The 19558-nt window shown below is 43.3% G+C and overlaps 1 protein-coding gene across 1 annotated transcript in view; it reads right to left on the bottom strand.

Annotated features, from left to right (window-relative positions):
- The window catches only part of LOC145407404 (protein amalgam-like), an 83238-nt gene that overhangs the window by 8566 nt on the left and 55114 nt on the right, over positions 1–19558 (bottom strand). The window contains exons 2-6 of the mRNA XM_080278336.1: positions 15996–16139; positions 11837–12207; positions 4159–4299; positions 3629–3926; positions 1704–1846 (exon numbers count right to left, since the gene is read on the bottom strand). Coding sequence (XP_080134462.1) covers positions 1704–1846; positions 3629–3926; positions 4159–4299; positions 11837–12207; positions 15996–16139 — 1097 coding nt within the window. The remainder of the gene's footprint in view (positions 1–1703; positions 1847–3628; positions 3927–4158; positions 4300–11836; positions 12208–15995; positions 16140–19558) is intronic.

Here is a 19558-nt window from a genome sequence, read left to right as displayed (position 1 = left end):
TGCCATTGCACTTGACATCTCAAAGGCTTTCGATCGAGTCTGGCATAAATCTTTAATTTCCAAACTGCCCTCCTACGGTTTCTATCCTTCTATCTGTGCTTTCATCGCTAGCTTCCTTTCTAGTCGTTCTATAGCCGCTGTTGTAGATGGCCATCGTTCTTCTAGATCTATCAACAATGGTGTTCCTCAGGGCTCTGTCCTATCACCAGCTCTCTTCCTTTTATTCATCAATGACCTTCTAAGCTGTACATCTAACCCTATCCACTCATACGCTGATGACTCCACCCTTCACCTTTCCATTCGGTTCCCGCAACGCCCATCTCAACAGTTACTTCAAGAAACAAGGGATGAGGCTATGGCACACCTAATGTCTGACTTGGCTCGTATCTCTGACTGGGGTAAAAATAATATGGTCGTCTTTAATGCATCTAAGACTCAGTTTTTACACCTATCAACCCGACAAAATCTTCCACAGGTATACCCACTAATGTTTAATAATATTCAGCTTAATCCTGCATCATCCTTGAACATGCTTGGGGTTTCATTTACTCGGGACTTATCTTGGAAAGATCATATTACATCTCTTGTAAAATCTGCTTCCAAGAGATTGGGTGTGCTAAGCCGACTCCGCTCTTTCTTTACCCCTGCACGATTGTTGACTCTATACAGGGGTTTTATCCGCCCCTGTGTGGAGTACAACTCTCATGTGTGGGGAGGCTCCCCACATACAGCTCTTCTCAATAGGGTGGAGTCAAAGGCTTTTCGTCTCATTAACTCTCCTCCTCTTACTGACTCCCTTCAACCTCTGTCTCTTTGCAGCACTGTTGCATCTTTATCTCTTTTCTATCGCTACTTTAATGGTCACTGCTCCTCTGAACTGTCTGCATGCATTCTTCCACCTCTACGACGGGCGCGTAGCACCCGTCTGGCAGCAAACTCTCATCCCTTTTCTGTCCAACTCTCTAATGCAAGAGTTAACCGTTACTCCCAGTCTTTCATTTATGCAACAGGTCAGCTCTGGAACTGTCTCCCTCTGTCTGTATTTCCTGCTGCCTATGATCTCCAGTCTTTCAAACGCAGTGTGTCCAGGCATCTCAAAATGATCGGATCTTGATTTTGGCTCTCTATTGTATTTTGTTTTTCTCTTGGAGGGAACTGTTACTGCGGGCTCATGGCCTTTGGTTCCTTCTTCCTCGCATAAAAAAAAAAAAGATCAGATCTAAACTGTCTGGAATGAGTTTACTGAGTGACCTTGAGGTTTGACATTTCCCTGTGACCTTGACCTCTGATTGAATGTTGTCTATCTATATCTATCTACCTATCTCTCTATCAAACCCGTGAGGGATGGCCACAAACAAATCGCCTCCATTTCGCCCTGTCCCCTGTCATTTCGCTGCCCTACCCCCAACTTACACCCCCCTCTCTCATATACCTCTCTACTCCATCCTTCCATCTCATCCTCGGTCTCTCCCTTCCTCTCCCCCCTTCCACCTCACTCACATACACTCTCCTAGTTAGTCTCTCACTCTCTATGTCCCAGCATAAATGTAAATAATAAAGCTTAATATGCAAAAAATAATCATTCTACAAGACCCACTAGAAACCCTACTAGAAACCCTACTAAGTTCATCAAGAAACTAGAAACCATACTAGAAACCCTACTAAGTTCATCAAGATACAGTGTTACGGGAGGGGCAACACACCTGCCAGAGGTCCAGGTGTGCCTTGCGGTACTTAATGATGAAGTCTGTGATGGGGAAGTAGGTGTGCGTCTGCCAGGTGAGGCTGTACCTGGTGCTTTCCCCACCGTTCGGGCTGCTCGTCACTCTGGGCCGCTCCGGTAAGCCTGGGAACAGAGCAGGTCTAAGATACTGGCACTAAAATATATGTGGGTTCAGCCTTTTTTTTTTAATAACAAAACAGAGGAAGGAAAAGCAAATGAACAGAGAAAACAAATAAATAATCCATACACCAGATTACTGGCGTCCTTCATTCATAAAATATCTGTAACAGTCGGACTTGAACAGCTGTAATGTAAAGTGTGAAGGAGCGTTGTGGTGTGGATGTGGATGTGATGCAATGCGAGTCTTCTTTCATATATCCTTGTTACTCTTCCATCTAGTTGTGTCTGTATCACATACATCTAGGATACTTAGACTAAAATACAGTATATGTAAGTTCAGCCAGATGTCTTCTTTCATATTATATCCTCGTTAGGAGAAACACACTGAGGTGGTTTGGCCATGTGGAGAGGATGGTGAGCAAGAGACTGACGAGGAAAGTGTGAGTGAGGTGGAAGGGGGGAGAGGGAGAGGGAGGCCAAGGATGAAATGGAGGGAAGGAGTGGAGAGGTATATGAGAGAGGAGGTGTGAGCTGGGAACAGGGCAATGAAATGGTGGGGGACAGGGCGACATGGAGGAGATTTGTTTGTGGCCACCCCTTGCGGGATTATGGCATCTGGCAATAGGTAGATAGATAGATCGATCGATAGACAGATAGATACCCTTCCACCTAACTGAGTCTGTCATGTAAATTTATGAATCTATCTATATACCTAGGCTGCTTCCCCCCAATGAAAGAGAGGTAGCCGAGACAGGACGACACACTCCCAATTTACTCACACACACACACACACACACACACACACACACACACACACACACACACACACACACACACACACACACACACATTTATTCGTATCCTAGCCCCATATTATATAAAAGCTGTTGAAATTGACCTTACTAGCTCAGATTTTGACCTAGTCCTGTGACCGTGAACTTTGACCTACTGTTTTTAAAAACTGTAAGCCAACCCCTTGCCGGACCCTGAACCCTTCCACCTAGTTTTATGAAAATCGGGTAACAACGGTTTAAATTATTTTGTTCGGACATGTCCTCGACCTTAAAGGCGTCAACCAGTACGACAGGTGGGCAACGACACTGCCTGATGGCCAGCCTTTTCCTTATATAAGCTTTAGAGTCTGTATAGTTAGTTTTTGGTCAGAGGGTGAAGAAAAAAAAAAAATGTTTGTTTCCATGCCTAGGACTCATTCCCTTGTAGTTCAAAGCTGTACTGCTGTAGAGCCTCACTTGTTTATTGACATAATGACACAGATAGTGGCTGTTAGGAGGGTTCAGAGGCTGTGATAGAGTTTAGATTACAAAGATAAGGCTATGACTGGACGAGGAGGAATGGAGGAAAAAGGCTGGCAGAATATTCAGGACTTGGATGAATGTGTTAAGGATATGAATGGATAAGGAAAAAGGGAGAAGAAAGACTGACTATGGTAGGGATATGACTGGATAAGGAAAAACGGAGGACAAAGACTGACAGAATAATCAGAACTACTGCCTGTGACAAAAGATAGTGTTGGAACTCTCATCGATACGGTCAGACACGAGTGAGATACTGTGTGATTAACGCTAGATCACTAAGAATAGATGTGAGTTTGCTTATGAGGTAAATCAGTGAATGGACAGAAGAACTACATTGCGTCTTTGTACATTATAATATCCAAGAATATTTTCGTGAGAAAAAAAAAAATGTGTGCAATATCAGATGCAAGACTGGCCAAATTAGTGTTTACTTCTTTGTTGCTAGAAATGATCTCTTGTGCTCACTTACCAGTAACCTGAATCATAGCCGTTGTCTGGCCATGGGCGTTCTCAGCTATGCATACATATGTTCCAAAGTCCTTCTCTGTGACTGGACTGATGGATAGGGAGTGTCTGTGGGCAAGTAGGGTGTGGGCGTAGGTCGTGGCTGTGTCGCGGGTGTTGTGGGAGGGTCGGTATAGCTGGGTGTCCATCATGGTGTCAGGCAGAGGAGTACCATCGTGCGTCCACACCACATCAGGCGGCGGACGTCCGCGTACGATACACACCAACTCTAGCTGGTCCCCCTCACCTGTCCTCACCGTGGCCTGAGAAGTAACACAGATAACTGTCCAAGAAACTCCTTTACCCGCTGACAACACAGCAAGCCTCTTACTCAGCATTAACTTTTACATACTTCTTCTCCCTGCTTACATATCAAAATTAGGTGAAATAAACTGCCGACATTTATGTTTCCAGTATAAGAAATTGGTTATACAGCAGGGAGGTATGTGGAAGTGGACCAAAAAATCTATCTTTCTGAACTACAAGTATGCCAACCTTCTCTGCCGTTACTTCTGGTGGATATTCAACAGTGACAGTCATGGCTGCGGAGGCCGGGTCACCGATACCATTGACTGCAGTACACAGGTATGTCCCTTCAGCCCAGCGGTCCACCTTCTCTAATGTAAGTCTCACGCCCTGTCAAAATTAGGGAATAGAATTTTAAAATTGTAGCTGAGAAGGCAGTCACTATAAATTCATCAGATGCACACTCAGCTACAAAAGTCCTGCATAGTTCAAAATCATTGTTTGACTCTGAAGCATGTACGTTTCGGGGAATGAAACAGAGGAGAGCAGCAGTAGTGTTTGAACCTCCGATGCTTCAAGGTTTAACTACAAATATGGGCTGTGTAGGATTTTTGTTGTCGAGTGTACATTTCGCCCTCCTTGACCATACTTACAAGTGATACGGTCATAACAAGGGGCCCTACTGTTGTTCTTAAGTACTCTGAAGTCCGCTAACACACGACCTAGGTAAACTCTTTCTTCTCTGTCTATCAACTCACACCCTCCCTTCTAGCTTGAAGTTTCCCTCATTCAACCCTTCCCAAAGATTTGTGATCGTTTACAGGCCTCTGACTACGGTCCAGCAACTATAATTTCTAGTCTTTTTAAATCTATGCATCCATCCTCACTAGTAACAGTATGAAGCACCTATTTATTCAGATTTCTCTCTTACCCTCAGTGTGAAATCCATTAGAGAAGCTACGCACTGCCATTTGTTTTTATGCAAGGAAGAAACCAAACGCCAGAATTCCGCAAGATTGTTCCCTCCAAGAAAAAATAAAAACAAGATAACAGGGAACCAAATTCAAGATCCGTTCATTTCGGGATGCCTGGACGCACCACAGTTTCAAAAGACTGGAGGTCGTAGACAGTAGGAAATCCAGACAGAGGGAGACATTTCCAGAGTTGACCTGTTGCATACATGAAGGACTGGGAGTAACTGCATACATTCCATTCAGATTCTTGATTCTTCTTCTTTAACTTTGATGAGATCTGTACCACTCTACTTAACATCTCACAGACTTTTGGCTGAGTATCCTACAAATCTTTACTTTACTTTTCCAATCTCCGCTCTTGAAGTTTCCTGTTCTAAACCTATCAGCAGTGGTGTTCCTCAGAGTTCTATCCTTTCGCCAATTCTCTTATTAATAACTCAGATGCTGCCTGTTTAGCTCTGTCCATTCATATGTTAGGAACTCCACTCTTCACTCACCCATCCTCTTCTTGCAGCGTCCATCAGAGTAGGTATTTCAACCAATCTGGGCGAGGCTATGGCATTACTGTTTTCTGACGTGTGTATTAATATCTGGTTGATTAAAATAAAAATGCATCAAAAACTCAATCCCTCCATCACTGAACCCGTCAAAATCTACAAGAATATACTTTGGGGGCATGTGGAGAGGATAAGGGAACTGTCTCCCTCTGTCTGAATTTCCTACTTCCTATGATCTTTCAAACGCAGGGTGTCCAGGCATCTCGAAAGGAACGTATCTTGAATTTGGCACTCTCTCTCTTTATTTATTTATTTATTTATTTTAAGGAAGGGTTTGCGGCCTCCTGGCCTTTGGTTCCTTCTTCCTTGCATTAAAAAAAAATAATAATAAATTGGGTGTAGTAAGTGAGAAGTGTTAACATTAGCAGTAGGGTTGCGCTAGGCAGATCGAAAAAGACCTGGGACGAGGTCCTTGCGTGTGACCTCAGGGATAAGGGACTGAATAGGGAGGTTGCCAGAGATCAAGCAGCATGGACAACCGCCATTAGATGACGAAGGCCGACTCACGTAAGCATGTTCGAGCCTTTATAAACAAAACGAAATGAACGAAACAAGTCGGTCAATGATCTATTATTATTGGCCTTTGGATTCTCTCTCTCTCTCTCTCTCTCTCTCTCTCTCTCTCTCTCTCTCTCTCTCTCTCTCTCTCTCTCTCTCTCTCTCATGGCAAGATCACTGTGCTGTATTCCTTGGATTACCTGTGCTGACCTGACTCCATAATCTCCTTACTGATGTGGTTTTGTGGCCTTTGAATAGACACCTTATCTGCCTAGGCGTGGAGTACAGTGTATGTGTGTGTGTGTGTGTGTGTGTGTGTGTGTGTGTGTGTGTGTGTGTGTGTGTGTGTGTGTGTGCACCAACTGACTAGCGACTACTATCTATCTATCTATCTATTGCCAGACGCCTCAATCCCGTTTGGGGTGGCCACAAACAAATCGCCTCCAAGACGCCCTGTCCCCCGCCATTTCACTGCCCTGCTCCCAACTCACACCCCTCTCTCTCATATACCTCTCCACCCCATCCCTCCATCTCATCCTTGGCCTCCCCCTCCCTCTTTCCCCCTCCACCTCACTCATATACACTCTCTTCGTCAGTCTTTCACCCTCCATCCTCCCCACATGGCCAAACCACCTCAGTGTATTCCTCATAACACTTCCTATCACATCCACATCCACACCACAACGTTCCTTTATATCCTCATTCGTCAGCCTGTCTCTCCACGTGACTCCACAGGCTCCTATTAAATAACTCATTTCCACTGCTCTCACTCTTGACTTGTGTCCTTCCAACAATGTCCAAGCTTCACTACTGCTACTACTGCTACGGATAAAACGGGAAAAAGGAGGGAGGCTTGAAAGGAGCAGGGGAGACAAGCAGGGTGGAGAGTTACCCCACAAGAGAAGGCCACTGGGGAGAAGGGCAGAGTTCAGTAATTCGCCTTATCAGTATTTACAGCACTGTTGGGGAGGAAGGGGCAGAAAGACAGAGAAAAGGGTGCGAGGGAGAGTAGGGGAGAGAGAGAGAGAGAGAGAGAGAGAGAGATGGACGTGTTGGGCAGTATTCTGATGAGGTTAGGAAGCTTACTAACACCTCTTCCTTACCGGTTTATTCCTGATTTTGCTCCATGAGGTGGCAGGGGGGAGAGGGAGGGCGAGGCCGAGGATGAGATGGAGGGATGGAGTGAAGTATATGAGAGAGGGGGGTGTGAGCTGGGAGCAAGGCAGTGAAATGGCATTGGACAGGGCGACCTGGAGGCGATTTGTTTGTCGCCACCGCTTACCGGATCGTGGCGTCTGGAAATAGCTTCTTTTTGTGGTTTATTCCTGCTATTCCCAAAGGATTTCTATTTAGCTTAGGAGAGGCCACGCCATAGGAATTTCACCTTAACTTGGGCCAGACTTTCGTCTTTTTGCATCTTATATTATCACGTAGCGCACCGGCATAGAAAGACAGTGCTATGGCTCGTCGTTTTTTCCACCGCACTTCTTCATGACTGGCATCGTATTCCAGGGTTAATTTCCCGTCACAGCTTAGCACTGGAGGAGACGGAACAATGTTAGGCCAAGCTGGAGTGAAAGGAGTAAAGGTAATAACAAAAGCGATATCTGTTTCGGCTTTACATGTTTTTCCTGAGTTGTTTTTCCTGTGTGTGTTTTTCCTGTATGTGTTTTTCCTGTGTGTGTTTTTCCTGTGTGTGTTTTTCCTGTGTGTGTTTTTCCTGTGTGTGTTTTTCCTGTGTGTGTTTTTCCTGTGTGTGTTTTTCCTGTATGTGTTTTTCCTGTATGTGTTTTTCCTGTGTGCTTTTCCTGCATTTCTTTTTCCTGTCTTTTTCTTGTACGTGTTTTTCCTGTGTTTTTCCTGAATGCTTTTTTCCTGTAAGTGTTCTTTACTGTAACTGTTTTTCCTGTAAGTGTTTATTCCTGTATGTGTTTTTCCTGAATGTGTTTCCTGTACGTGATTTTCCTGTATGTGTTTTTCCTGTATGTGTTTTTCCTGTATGTGCTTTTCCAGTATGTATTTATCCTGTATGTGTTTTTCCTGTACGAGTTTTTCTTGTATGTCTTTTTCCAGTGTGTGTTTTTCCTGTATGTGCTTTTCCTGTTTGTGCTTTTCCTGCATGTGTCTTTCCTATATGCGTTTTTCCTGTATGCGTTTTCCATATATGTATTTTTCCTGCATGTGTTTTTCCTGTATGGGTTTTTCCTCTATGGGTTTTTCCTGTATGTGTTCTTCCTGCATGTGTTTTTCCTGTATGCGTTTTTCCTGTTCGTGCTTTTCCTGCATGTATTTTTCTTCTATGTGTTTTTCCTGTATGTGTCGTTCCAGTATGTGATTTTCCTGTATGTGTTTTTTTTCTGTATGTGTTTTTTCCTGTGTTTTTCCTGCATGTGTTTTTTCCTGTCTGTGTTACAAGAGGATGAGAAAAAGGCAGAGTATAAGAGAGAAGTGGAGGAACGATTGGGCAAATATGAAATGGAGCAGATGGGGGACGTGGAAGGTGTGTGTAGGATATTTACAGAAGAAATATGTGCAGCATGTGATGTGGTGTGTGGGAGGAAGAGAAGACGGAGGGGGGTGCAAGGAACAGTGTGAAGAGGTGAAACAGGCTGTGGCACAAAAGAAGAAAGCATACAATGAATGAATGAGAAATAGGGGTGTGGAAGAAGCTGAGAGGCGGTAGAGAGAGTTATACGTGGAAAGAAAGAGAGAGGTGAAAAGATTAGTAAGAGAGAGTAAGAAGAGAGTGGATGAGGAATTTGGAAGGAATTTGAGTGTAAAGTGGAGGGACTGTAAGAAAATGTTCTGGAAAGAGGTGAAGAGAGTAAGACAGGGTGGAAGTGAGGTAAGCAGGGGAGTGAAAGATAAAAATGGTAGATTACTAGTGGAGAAGGGAGAAAAAGTGAGCAGATGGAGAGAACACTTTAAGGAATTGTTGAACATACCGAATGGAAGTAATGCGAGTATAAGTGGCTGGGGAATGGCTGGGAGAAGGAGGGAGGTGAGAAGACAGGAAGAAATCGGTAGGATAAAAGTTGTGGAAGCAATGAAGAAAGTTAAATTGGGGAAAGCCCCAAGAATGGATGGAGTGTGTGGTGAAATGCTGAAGCATGTGGGAGAGATAATAGTAGAATGGATGTGGAAGATGTGCAGATTGGCCTGGGAGGAAGGTAGAGTCCCGGAGGATTGGAAGTCAGGTATAATTATTCCCTTGTACAAAGGAAAAGGGGAAAAAGAAGTGTGTGGTAATCATAGGGGCATTTGTCTTCTTAGTATAATAGGAAAAGTGTATGGTAGGATACTTATTGACAGAGTTAGAGAAAGAACAGAGGAATTAGTTGGAGAAGAACAGGGAGGCTTTAGGAAGGGAAGAGGTTGTGTAAATCAGATATTCATTCTTAGATCTTTAGTGGAAAAGTTTCTAGAGAAGGGAAAGAAGTTGTATGCGGCTTTCATGGATTTGGAGAAAGCATATGACAGGGTGGATAGACAAGGATTGTGGAAAGTATTAAGAATATATGGAGTAGATGGAAAGTTGTTGAATGCTGCGAAGAGTATGATGGTGCTAAGGCCGCAGGGCGTGTAGATGGTGAACTAAGTGAATTTTTCTCTTTGGAGATTGGGTTGAAACAGGGATGTGTCATGTCTCCATGGTTGTTCAATCTGTTCATGGATGGGATAATAAAAGAGGTACAAGGTAGGGTAGTGGATGTTGGAGTGGCCCTGGTGAGAGAGGATAGTGTCTGGAAACTCCCTGTACTGTTGTTTGCAGATGATACTGTGTTGTTGAGTGAAGACGAAGGAGAGCTGCAAGGCTTGGTGGATGAGTTTGGGAGAGTATGTAAGAAACGGAATCCAAAGGTGAATGTAGGGAAGAGTAAAATGATGGTCTTTGAGAGAGGTGAAGTCAGTGAATGTACAGCGAGGTTGGATGGTGAGGAATTGGAAAATGTGAGTACGTTTAAGTGCTTGGGTAGTGTGATGAGTAAGGATGGAGGTTTGGAGGGTGAAGTGCTTGAAAGGGTACAACAGGGAAGAAAGGTTGCTGGTTCTTTGAAAGCTGTGATAAGAAACAGGGAAGTGAGCATGGAAGTGAAAAAGTTACTACATGACAGTATTGTGATACCAACTCTAACGTATGGAGGTGAAGCTTGGACGTTGTTGGAAGGACACAAGAGTGAGAGCAGTGGAAATGAGTTATTTGAAAGGAGCCTGTGGAGTCACATGGAGAGACAGGCTGACAAATGAGGATATAAAGGAGCGTTGTGGTGTGGATGTGGATGTGATAGAAAGTGTTATGAGGAACACACTGAGGTGGTTTGGCCATATGGAGAGGATGGAGGGTGAAAGACTGACGAAGAGAGTGTATGTGAGTGAAGTGGAGGGGGGATGAAGGAGGGGGAGGCCGAGGATGAGATGAAGGGATGGGGTGGAGAGGTATATGAGAGAGGGGGGTGTGAGTTGGGATCAGGGCAGTGAAATGGGCGGGGGACAGGGGGACGTGGAGGCGATTTGTTTGTGGCCACCCCAAACGGGATTGAGGCGTCTGGCAATAGATAGATAGATAGATAGTTTTTTCTTGTCTGTGTTTTTCCTGTACGTGTTTTTCCTGTATGTGTTTTTTCCTGTATGTGTTTTCCTGTATGTGTTTTTCCTGTACGTGTTTTTCCTGTATGTGTTTTTCCTATATGTGTTTTCCTGTATGTGTTTTTCCAGAACTTTTTTTTTTCTGTATGTGTATTTTCTGTGTTTTTCCTGTATGTGTTTTTCCTGCGTTTTACTTGTACGTGTTTTTCCTGTGCGTGTGTTTCCTGCATGTGTTTTTCCTGTACGCGTTTTTCCTGTATGTGTTTTTCCTGTATGTGTGTTTTTCCTGTATGCGTTTTTCCTGTATGTGTTTTTCCTGTATGTGTTTTTCATATGTGTGTTTTTCCTGTGTTTTTCCTTTACGTCATCATGGAGTGTTGTGGAAGAAATACCATATTAAAATTGGGTTTATTCCGAAGTTTTGGGCAGGACTGGATCCTTTTACGGTATGAACAGAGGCTCAATATTTGCCTGTCTGTGTTTGTATAGCGACACTTATGTTAAAAATCAACCCTGTCGCGTTCTTACACACTATTCTCTCTCTCTCTCTCTCTCTCTCTCTCTCTCTCTCTCTCTCTCTCTGCACTGTAGTTAAATTTGTAAAGGCACTGTACACGATTTAGTGAATATTTCTTTTTAGTGACTGGTAACTTCCGTGCTACTTTATAAGCACTATTACGGCGTTTGTTGTATCCTGACAGATTCCTAACCCCTTTCAAGCAACTGATGTCCATGTGTTGTCAGACTGGAGGGCTTATTTATCTTATAACCAAGGAGACTCATTCCAACTTCATAAGACTCATTGAACTTTATGCAGCCACGACTATTTTTATGCAAGGAAGAAGGAACCAAAGGCCAGGAGCTCGCAAACCGTTCCCTCCAAGAAAAAACAAAACAAAAACAAAACAAAATGTGCCAAATTCAAGATCCATTCATTTCGAGATGCCTGGACACACTGCGTTGGAAGACTGGAGATCATAGGAGTAGGAAATACAGACAGAGGGAGACAGTTCCAGAGCTGACCTGTTGCATATGTGAAGGGCTGGGAGTAACGGTTAACTCTTGCATTAGAGAGTTGGACAGATTTTGACTGGTTGATAGGTGTAAGAACTGAGTCTTCGATGCACAAAAAACAACAAGATTATTTTTACCCCAGTCAGAGATATGAGCCAAGTCAGCCATTAGGTGTGCCATAGCCTCATCCCTTGTTTGTTGAAGTAACTGCTGAGATGGACTTACAGCTCCAGTTGTGGGAGTGGTTATCTCAGCCAGGTAAAAACTAACGGAGTATAGAAAATTGGCCCAACTGACCTGTGTTGAGTGGTGTCCTGACGGCAGCTTGCCCCCCTGCCTGGACCACCGTAGGATTGGCTCTGGGTTGCCGTGCACCTCACACTCCAACGTGATGCTGCTGCCCCGCGCCACGTGCTGTTCAGTGGGCACCAGGCCTCTGACGGAAGGGGCGTACTGCACGTCCAGCGTGTGTCGCAGCTGCACGGGAGGCTCCAGGTCGAAGTGGCAGAGGAAGGTGCCAGCGTCGCGAGGTCTGGTGTGGGAGATGGTGAGTCGCGACCCGGTGATGGCCACACGCTGGTCCGGCGTCACCCTCTGAGCTCCCACACTCAGCAGCTTCTCACTGCCCCCACCCGCTGGAAGCTTCTTGATGATGAGCATGTTGACCCCTGCACACCATGAGGGAGGGATGTTAACTATCAGTTACATTTATGATGACTGGTATACCCCTTTTACTCTAACTTGGCCTAAAATTACCATGTCTCCTTGAATGCCGAGCATTAAAGAGAAGTTAACCCTGGAATATGATGTTAGTCACGAAAAAGTGCGATGGAAAGAAAGGAGTGCCCGTCTTTTCACGCCAGTGAGCTATGTGAAATAAGCTACAAGAAGACGAGAATCTGGCCAAGTTAACGTGAAAGTCGTATAGTAACCAGCATAATGAGATGTATATTGATACTAACAGTGTCTGGGACGGGGATGTCAGAGATTGATGATGGAATAGGGAAGAAAATGCCTGGAGTATATGAAGCATTAGAGATGGTGATAATTCTTAGGGGTTAATGATCTATCTGTCTAACTATCTATGGCCAGACGCCATAATCCGTAAGGGGTGGCCGTTTGTCTTTGAGTTAGTTATCTTACGGGGAGGGACACTAACCCTTCGCCAACCCACTTGTTGACACTTAGGGAACATGTGTGGGTTGGTTATAGGGTTACCACCCAGCGTTGTAAATGATTTCCTGGCTTACAGGAAACCATTAGGCTTGTCATTCAATGTAAAACCACCTGAAAAGGAAGAAGAGTAAAAAAAAGTGACAGGAAAGATGGGAGAAATAGGAAGAGAGGAGGACAGACACAGGAAAAGAATGGTGAAGTTGAAGAAAGAAGTAGACAGTACTGTACTACATTAGATGAATGGATGATGGTCGCCACCACCCACTACCACTAACAAAGATAGTAAAGACATTTCTGAAGGAATTTCTGATGATGGATTATTGGGGAGATAGTGAAGGTATTTTTTTTTTTATGCTAGGAAGAAGGAACCAAAAGCCACGAGCCCACAAACTGTTCCTTCCAAGAAAAAACAAAATACAGGAGAAAGCCAAATTCAAGATCCGATCATTTCGAGATGCCTGGACACACTGCGTTTGAGAGACTGGAAATCATAGCTAGCAGGAAATACAGACTGAGGGAGACAGTTCCAGAGTTGATCTATTGCATAAATGAAGGACTGGGAGTAACGGTTAACTCTTGCATTAGAGAGTTGGACAGAAAAGGGATGAGAGTTTGCTGCCAGACGGGTGCTACGTGCCCATCGTAGAGGTGGAGGGATGCAAGCAGGCAGTTCAGAGGAGCAGTGACCATTGAAGTAGCGATAGAAAAGAGATAAAGATGCAACAGTGCGGCGAAGAGACAGAGGTTGAAGGGAGCCAGTAAGAGGAGGAGAGTTAATGAGACGAAAAACCTTTGATTCCACCCTATTGAGGAGATCTGTATGTGGGGAGCCTCCCCATACATGAGAGTTGTACTCTACACAGGGGCGGATAAAACCCGTGTAGAAAGTCAATAATTGTGCAGGGGTAAAGAAGGAACGGAGTCGGCTTAGCATGCCTAATCTCTTGGAAGCAGATTTTACAAGAGATGTAATATGATCTTTCCAAGATAAGTCCCGAGTGAATGAAACCCCACGCATGTTCAAGGATGATGCAGGATTAAGCTGAATATTATTAAACATTAGTGGGTATACCTGTGGAAGATTTTGTCAGGTTGATAGGTGTAAAACTGAGTCTTTGATGCATAAAAAACAAGATTATTTTATCCCAGTCAGAGATAAGAGCCAAGTCAGACAATACGTTTGCCATAGCCTCATCCCTTGTTTGTTGAAGTAACTGCTGAGATGGACGTTGCTGGAACCAAATGGAAAGGTGAAGGGTGGAGTCATCAGCGTATGAGTGGATAGGGTTAGATGTACAGCTTAGAAGGTCATTGATGAATAAAAGGAAGAGAGTTGGTGATAGGACAGAGCCCTGAGGAACACCACTGTTGATAGATCTAGGAGAAGAACGATGGCCATCTACAACAGAGGCTATAGAACGACCAGAAAGGAAGCTATATATGAAGGCACAGATAGAAGGATAGAAACCGTAAGAGGGCAGTTTGGAAATTAAAGATTTATGCCAGACTGATCGAAAGCCTTTGAGATTGCATGTGCAATGGCAAACCTTTCGCCAAAGTCCCGAAAGGAGGATGACCAGGAGTCTGAAAGGTAGGTGAGAAGATCGCCAGTGGAGCGTCCCTGACGGAACCCATACTGACGATCAGAGAGAAGGTTGTGATAGGAAAGATGTTTTAAAATTTTTCTATTAAGAATTGACTCGAAAACTTTTGAGATACAGGATGTTAAAGCAACTGGACGATATTTAGATGGTTGGGAATGGTCACTCTTCTTTGGGACTGGTTGAATGAGAGCAAACTTCCAAGAAGAAGGAGAGGTATAAGTTGATAGACAAAGGCAAAAGAGTTTGCCTAGGCAGGGTGTAAGCACAGAAGCACAGTTCTTGAGGACAACAGGAGGGACTCCATCAGGCCCATATGCCTTGTTAGTATTGAGGCTTGTCATGGCAGAAAATACATCAGCTAAAGAAATTTTAATGTCAGCCATGAGGAAGTCAGAGGGGGGGGAAATGATGGAGGAACAGCACTGGAATCGTCTAAGGTGGAATTGGAGGAGAAAGTCTGAGCGAAGAGATCTGCTTTATCAGTAGAAGAAATAGCTACAGAACCATCAGGGTAGAAAAGAGGAGGGAAGGATGATGAGGTAAAGTTGTAAGAAAAGTTTTTGGCAAGGTGCCAGAAGGAGCAGGAAGAATTCGAGTTGGAGAGTTGAGAGCATTTAGTACGGATGAAATTAGTTTTAGCAGAGCGAAGAACAGACTTAGCACGATTCCTGTAAGAGACATAAAGTATTCTTAGGATAATGATATTCGCAGGCTCAAACGTGCAGAAACGGCAATGATTAGGTGGATGTGCAGTGCGCCCCTGAGTGCGAGGCCTGGGGGGGCTAGGTTTACGATGGAAGAGTTGAGGGGTAGGATGGGACTGGAGTGTACAGGTGTTGTGATGAGGAGTGGTAGATTGAGATGGTTTGGGCATGTGGAGAGGATGGGGGATGACAATTGGGTGAAGAAAGTGAGAAGTGTTAAAGGTGGGGGTAGGGAAGCGAGAGGCAGACCGAAAAAAACCTGGGCATGAAGTCATTGAGCTTGACCTCAGGGATAAAGGACTGAGTAGGGAGGCTGCTAGAGATTGAGCAGCATGGAGAACAGTCATTAGGTGACTAAGACCAACGCAAGCATGTTGGAGCCTTTAAAACCGAAATGAAACAAAAAGGAATGATAGGCAACTGAGTGACTAATGGAGGGTACCTAAAACTGAGTGACTAATGGAGGGTACCTAAAACTGAGAGGCTAATGAAGGGTACCTAAAACTGAGAGGCTAATGAAGGGTACCTAAAACTGAGAGGCTAATGAAGGGTACCTAAAACTGAGAGGCTAATGAAGGGTACCTAAAACTGAGAGGCTAATGAAGGGTACCTAAAACTGAGAGGCTAATGAAGGGTACCTAAAACTGAGAGGCTAATGAAGGGTACCTAAGACTGAGAGGCTAATGAAGGGTACCTAAGACTGAGAGGCTAATGAAGGGTACCTAAAACTGAGAGGCTAATGGAGGGTACCTAAAACTGAGAGGCTAATGAAGGGTACCTAAAACTGAGAGGCTAATGAAGGGTACCTAAAACTGAGAGGCTAATGAAGGGTACCTAAAACTGAGAGGCTAATGAAGGGTACCTAAAACTGAGAGGCTAATGGAGGGTACCTAAAACTGAGAGGCTAATGAAGGGTACCTAAGACTGAGAGGCTTATGGAAGGTTGGTAAAGCGAGGTCAGAGTGAACACACCTGGGTTATTGTAGTCACAGGGGATGATTACAGACTGCCCCACCTCCACCGTGAAGGTCTGGGGTCTCGCTATGAACACGGGAGGGTCGCCCGCCTCAGGGTAGTAGTACTCATAGTCTTTGGTCTGATAGTTCTTGGTCACACCTGTTGACGATAACCAGGTAATTAGTGACGCTGTGGCACAAGGTGACACCTGGAGATAATGGCAGAAAGTGATGATAATAGTTTAGCGTGGGTGGTAGGTGGTGGCGACCATCATCCACTCACATGATGTAGTCCCGCCTACGTCTTCCTTCACTTTTATCATTTCATTTTTGTGTCAGCCATCCTCTCTTCCTAATTCTCCCATCTTTCTTCTAGCTTTTTATTACTCTTCTTTCCTTTTCGGGTGGCTTTACATTGAGTGACAAGCCTAATGGTTTCCTGTAAGCCAGGAAACCATTTACAACGTCGGGTGGTAACCATATAACCATCTCATAAGTGTTGCCTGAGTGTCAAGAAGTGGGTTGGTGGAGGGTTAGTGCCCCTCCCCGTTAAACAAGTACCTCAAAGACAAACGGCCACCCCTTACGGGATTATGGCGTCTGGCTATAGATAGATTTACTCTTTGAGATAATATAAGAGATAAATGTCTATATTTCCCAGCGCAATGGTAGTGGTAATAGTAACGATTCCTTCTCTTATAGTGCTCGAGATGAATCTAGGGCTGCAAAAATATTTAAAGCTCTCACGTATGCTTATAGGACAGTATGCGGCTTTGGTCTCCAGTTTTGTCATGGATCACTGCTAGTATGAGATGAAAGTTCATATATTTTTACCATATGGCATTACGTTGCTACTCCTCACTCTGTCCTAGGGTGGGAAAGGAGGCCCGGATGATGATGCTGATGATGCTGATGCTGATAATGATGATGATGATGGATGATTGATGATGATGATTGATGATGATGATGATGATGGATGATGATGATGATGATGATGATGATGATGATGACGATGATGATAATGATGACGATGATGACGATGATGATGATGATGATGACGATGACGATGACGATGACGATGACGATGACAATGATTTATTATTATTATTATTATTATTATTATTATTATTATTATTATTATTAGTGTATTTAAAGCATAATTCAAAGACATTAACAGCATATGCTTTTAGAACTTGTTAATGTCTCTTACCGTTTTGGGGTGATGCTGCACACAAAGTTCGCATTACTGACAGACAAACAGACATACAGACACGAACTTAGAAAATACAGAATTGGCTGTAAGAATGTATGTATGTAATATTTTGCCCTGCCTATCTGTCACATTCTTGGTTATTCTCTCGCGACGCAGGTATGTGGTCGACTTTTTCGGACCTGTTGCATCTTAATCTCTTTTCTGTCGCTGCTTCAATGGTCACTGCTCCTCTGAACTGTTTGCATGCATCCCTCCACCACTATGGCAGTCGCGTAGCACCCGTCTAGCAACAAACTCTCATCCCTTTTCTGTCCAACTCTCTAATGCGTGAGTTAACCATTACTTCCAGTCCTTCATTTATGCAACAGGTCAGCTCTGGAACTGTCCCCCTCTGTCTATATTTCCTACTTCCTATGATCTCCAGTCTTTCAAACGCAGTGTGTCCAAGCATCTCGAAATGATCGGATCTTGAATTTGGCTCTCTTTTGTATTGTTTTTGTTTTTTCTTGGAAGGAACGGTTTGTGGGCTCCTGGCCTTTGGTTCCTTGTTCCTTGCATTAAAAAAAAAAAAAAAATCTTACAGCACGCTCCGAATGGTCCTTAGCAAGTTTTTCTTCTGGACTTGCTTGACATCTGTTCCCGTGTTGGCGTGATGAGTCTCCAGCTGCAGAAGTCTCTCTTAAATTAAATATACAGTAAGATTAACTATGGCAGGAATTAAGAAAAGTCATGTTACAGTGGGGAGGATGAAAGACTAACAAGGAGAGTGTATGCGAATGAGGTGGAAGGGGGGAGAGGGAGGGAGGAGGCTGAGGATGAGATGGAGGGATGGAGTGGAGAGGTAGGACTACAAGAAAAGAGGGTGTGAGCTGGGAACAAGGCAGTGAAGTGGCATTGGACAGAACAACATGGTGGCGATTTGTTTGTGGCCATCCCTTACAGGATTGATGCGTCTGTCAATAGATAGATAGAGATGTTACAGTGGTTAACCCTTTCACTACAATAATTTCTTTATAATTTACTTTTTCAGATGATTATATGTAACTCTGAGAAAAGCCTCTGCAAGCGAGGAGGCTATAAACATCTCCCTTTCTCCCAGTATATATATATATATATATATATATATATATATATATATATATATATATATATATATATATATATATATATATATAGATATAGATATAGATATAGATATAGATATAGATATAGATATAGATATACAGATATATAGATATATATATATATATATATATATATATATATATATATATATATATATTTTTACATAGCCTATGATTTCATCATCCTTTGTGTAATTCTAACGTACAGTGTGCTGCCTGTTTGATCACGAGCGTGTTCTGCCTCAGTCCCCCCTTCTACCGTTATAGTAGAGTAAGTCGTCCTTTCTGTTGTTCAGAGCGGGATTGTCAACTCTTTGTCCCCATGGCTTCATTTGCGCGTCCTTCTTACAAGTTGTATCAAGCTCTGCCGGCCCCTATATAATGAGCTCAGTCTCTGCATCATTGCCACTTAGATCTACTCCTCATTTTGTTCACATCTCTGTCCTCCCCTGTACAGTTATTGTTGTGAGTGCTCCGGAAGTCTCCAACCATCTAGCAGCTGTGTAATTTGAGTATAACTGTTATTGCATTTTTTCCTTGTACTGTATAGATTAAGGTGTTGATTTGTAGGCCTAGTGAGGTTTTTTTTTTTTTTGTAATTTATGTAGGATTCATTTTGTCAGCCAGTTATAATACTATTTGGTATCTGTAATAATTTATCTTGCATTAACTGAGCATTACCCAGTGTATTTTCATTTTATCAGGGCTGACTTAGATAAATTTACTCTTGCTAATTTCGTGTTAATAGAGGCTATTGCAGTTAACCATATATTTAACCTGTTTTTTGCCATTACATTATCCTTATGAGTCCTGAATGTTTTGTTGTTAGTTTGAGCATTAAACTTTAACTTGTAATTTTACCTAACTCTTTTATTTTGAACCTGGAACTTTACGGGACAGTAGTGATTATTAGTATTCTCACTTAAAGTGTACATTATCTTTCTCTGTTCCGTAACAATATATATATATATATATATATATATATATAGATATATATATATATATATATAGAGATATATATATATATATATATATATATTCTCTCTCTCTCTCTCTCTTTCTCTCATCACTACAAGAGACCTCCCCAAGCTCGATATAACAGATTAACAGTAGATGATTCTTTACAACAAGTGCAAATGTTGGGTGGGGGAGAGAGAGACTGGGTAGAGCTTCAATTCTTTCTCTAACTTTATGGGCTACACACACACACACACACACACACACACACACACACACACATAC

The sequence above is a fragment of the Coenobita brevimanus genome, chromosome 73 (genome assembly GCF_032717465.1).
Source record: "Coenobita brevimanus isolate Jiangsu-jjx chromosome 73, ASM3271746v2, whole genome shotgun sequence".
Classification (NCBI taxonomy): Eukaryota; Metazoa; Arthropoda; class Malacostraca; order Decapoda; family Coenobitidae; genus Coenobita; species Coenobita brevimanus.
The sequence above is the reverse complement of the archived record's forward strand: the minus strand, read 5'-3'. Positions and strand labels throughout refer to the sequence as shown.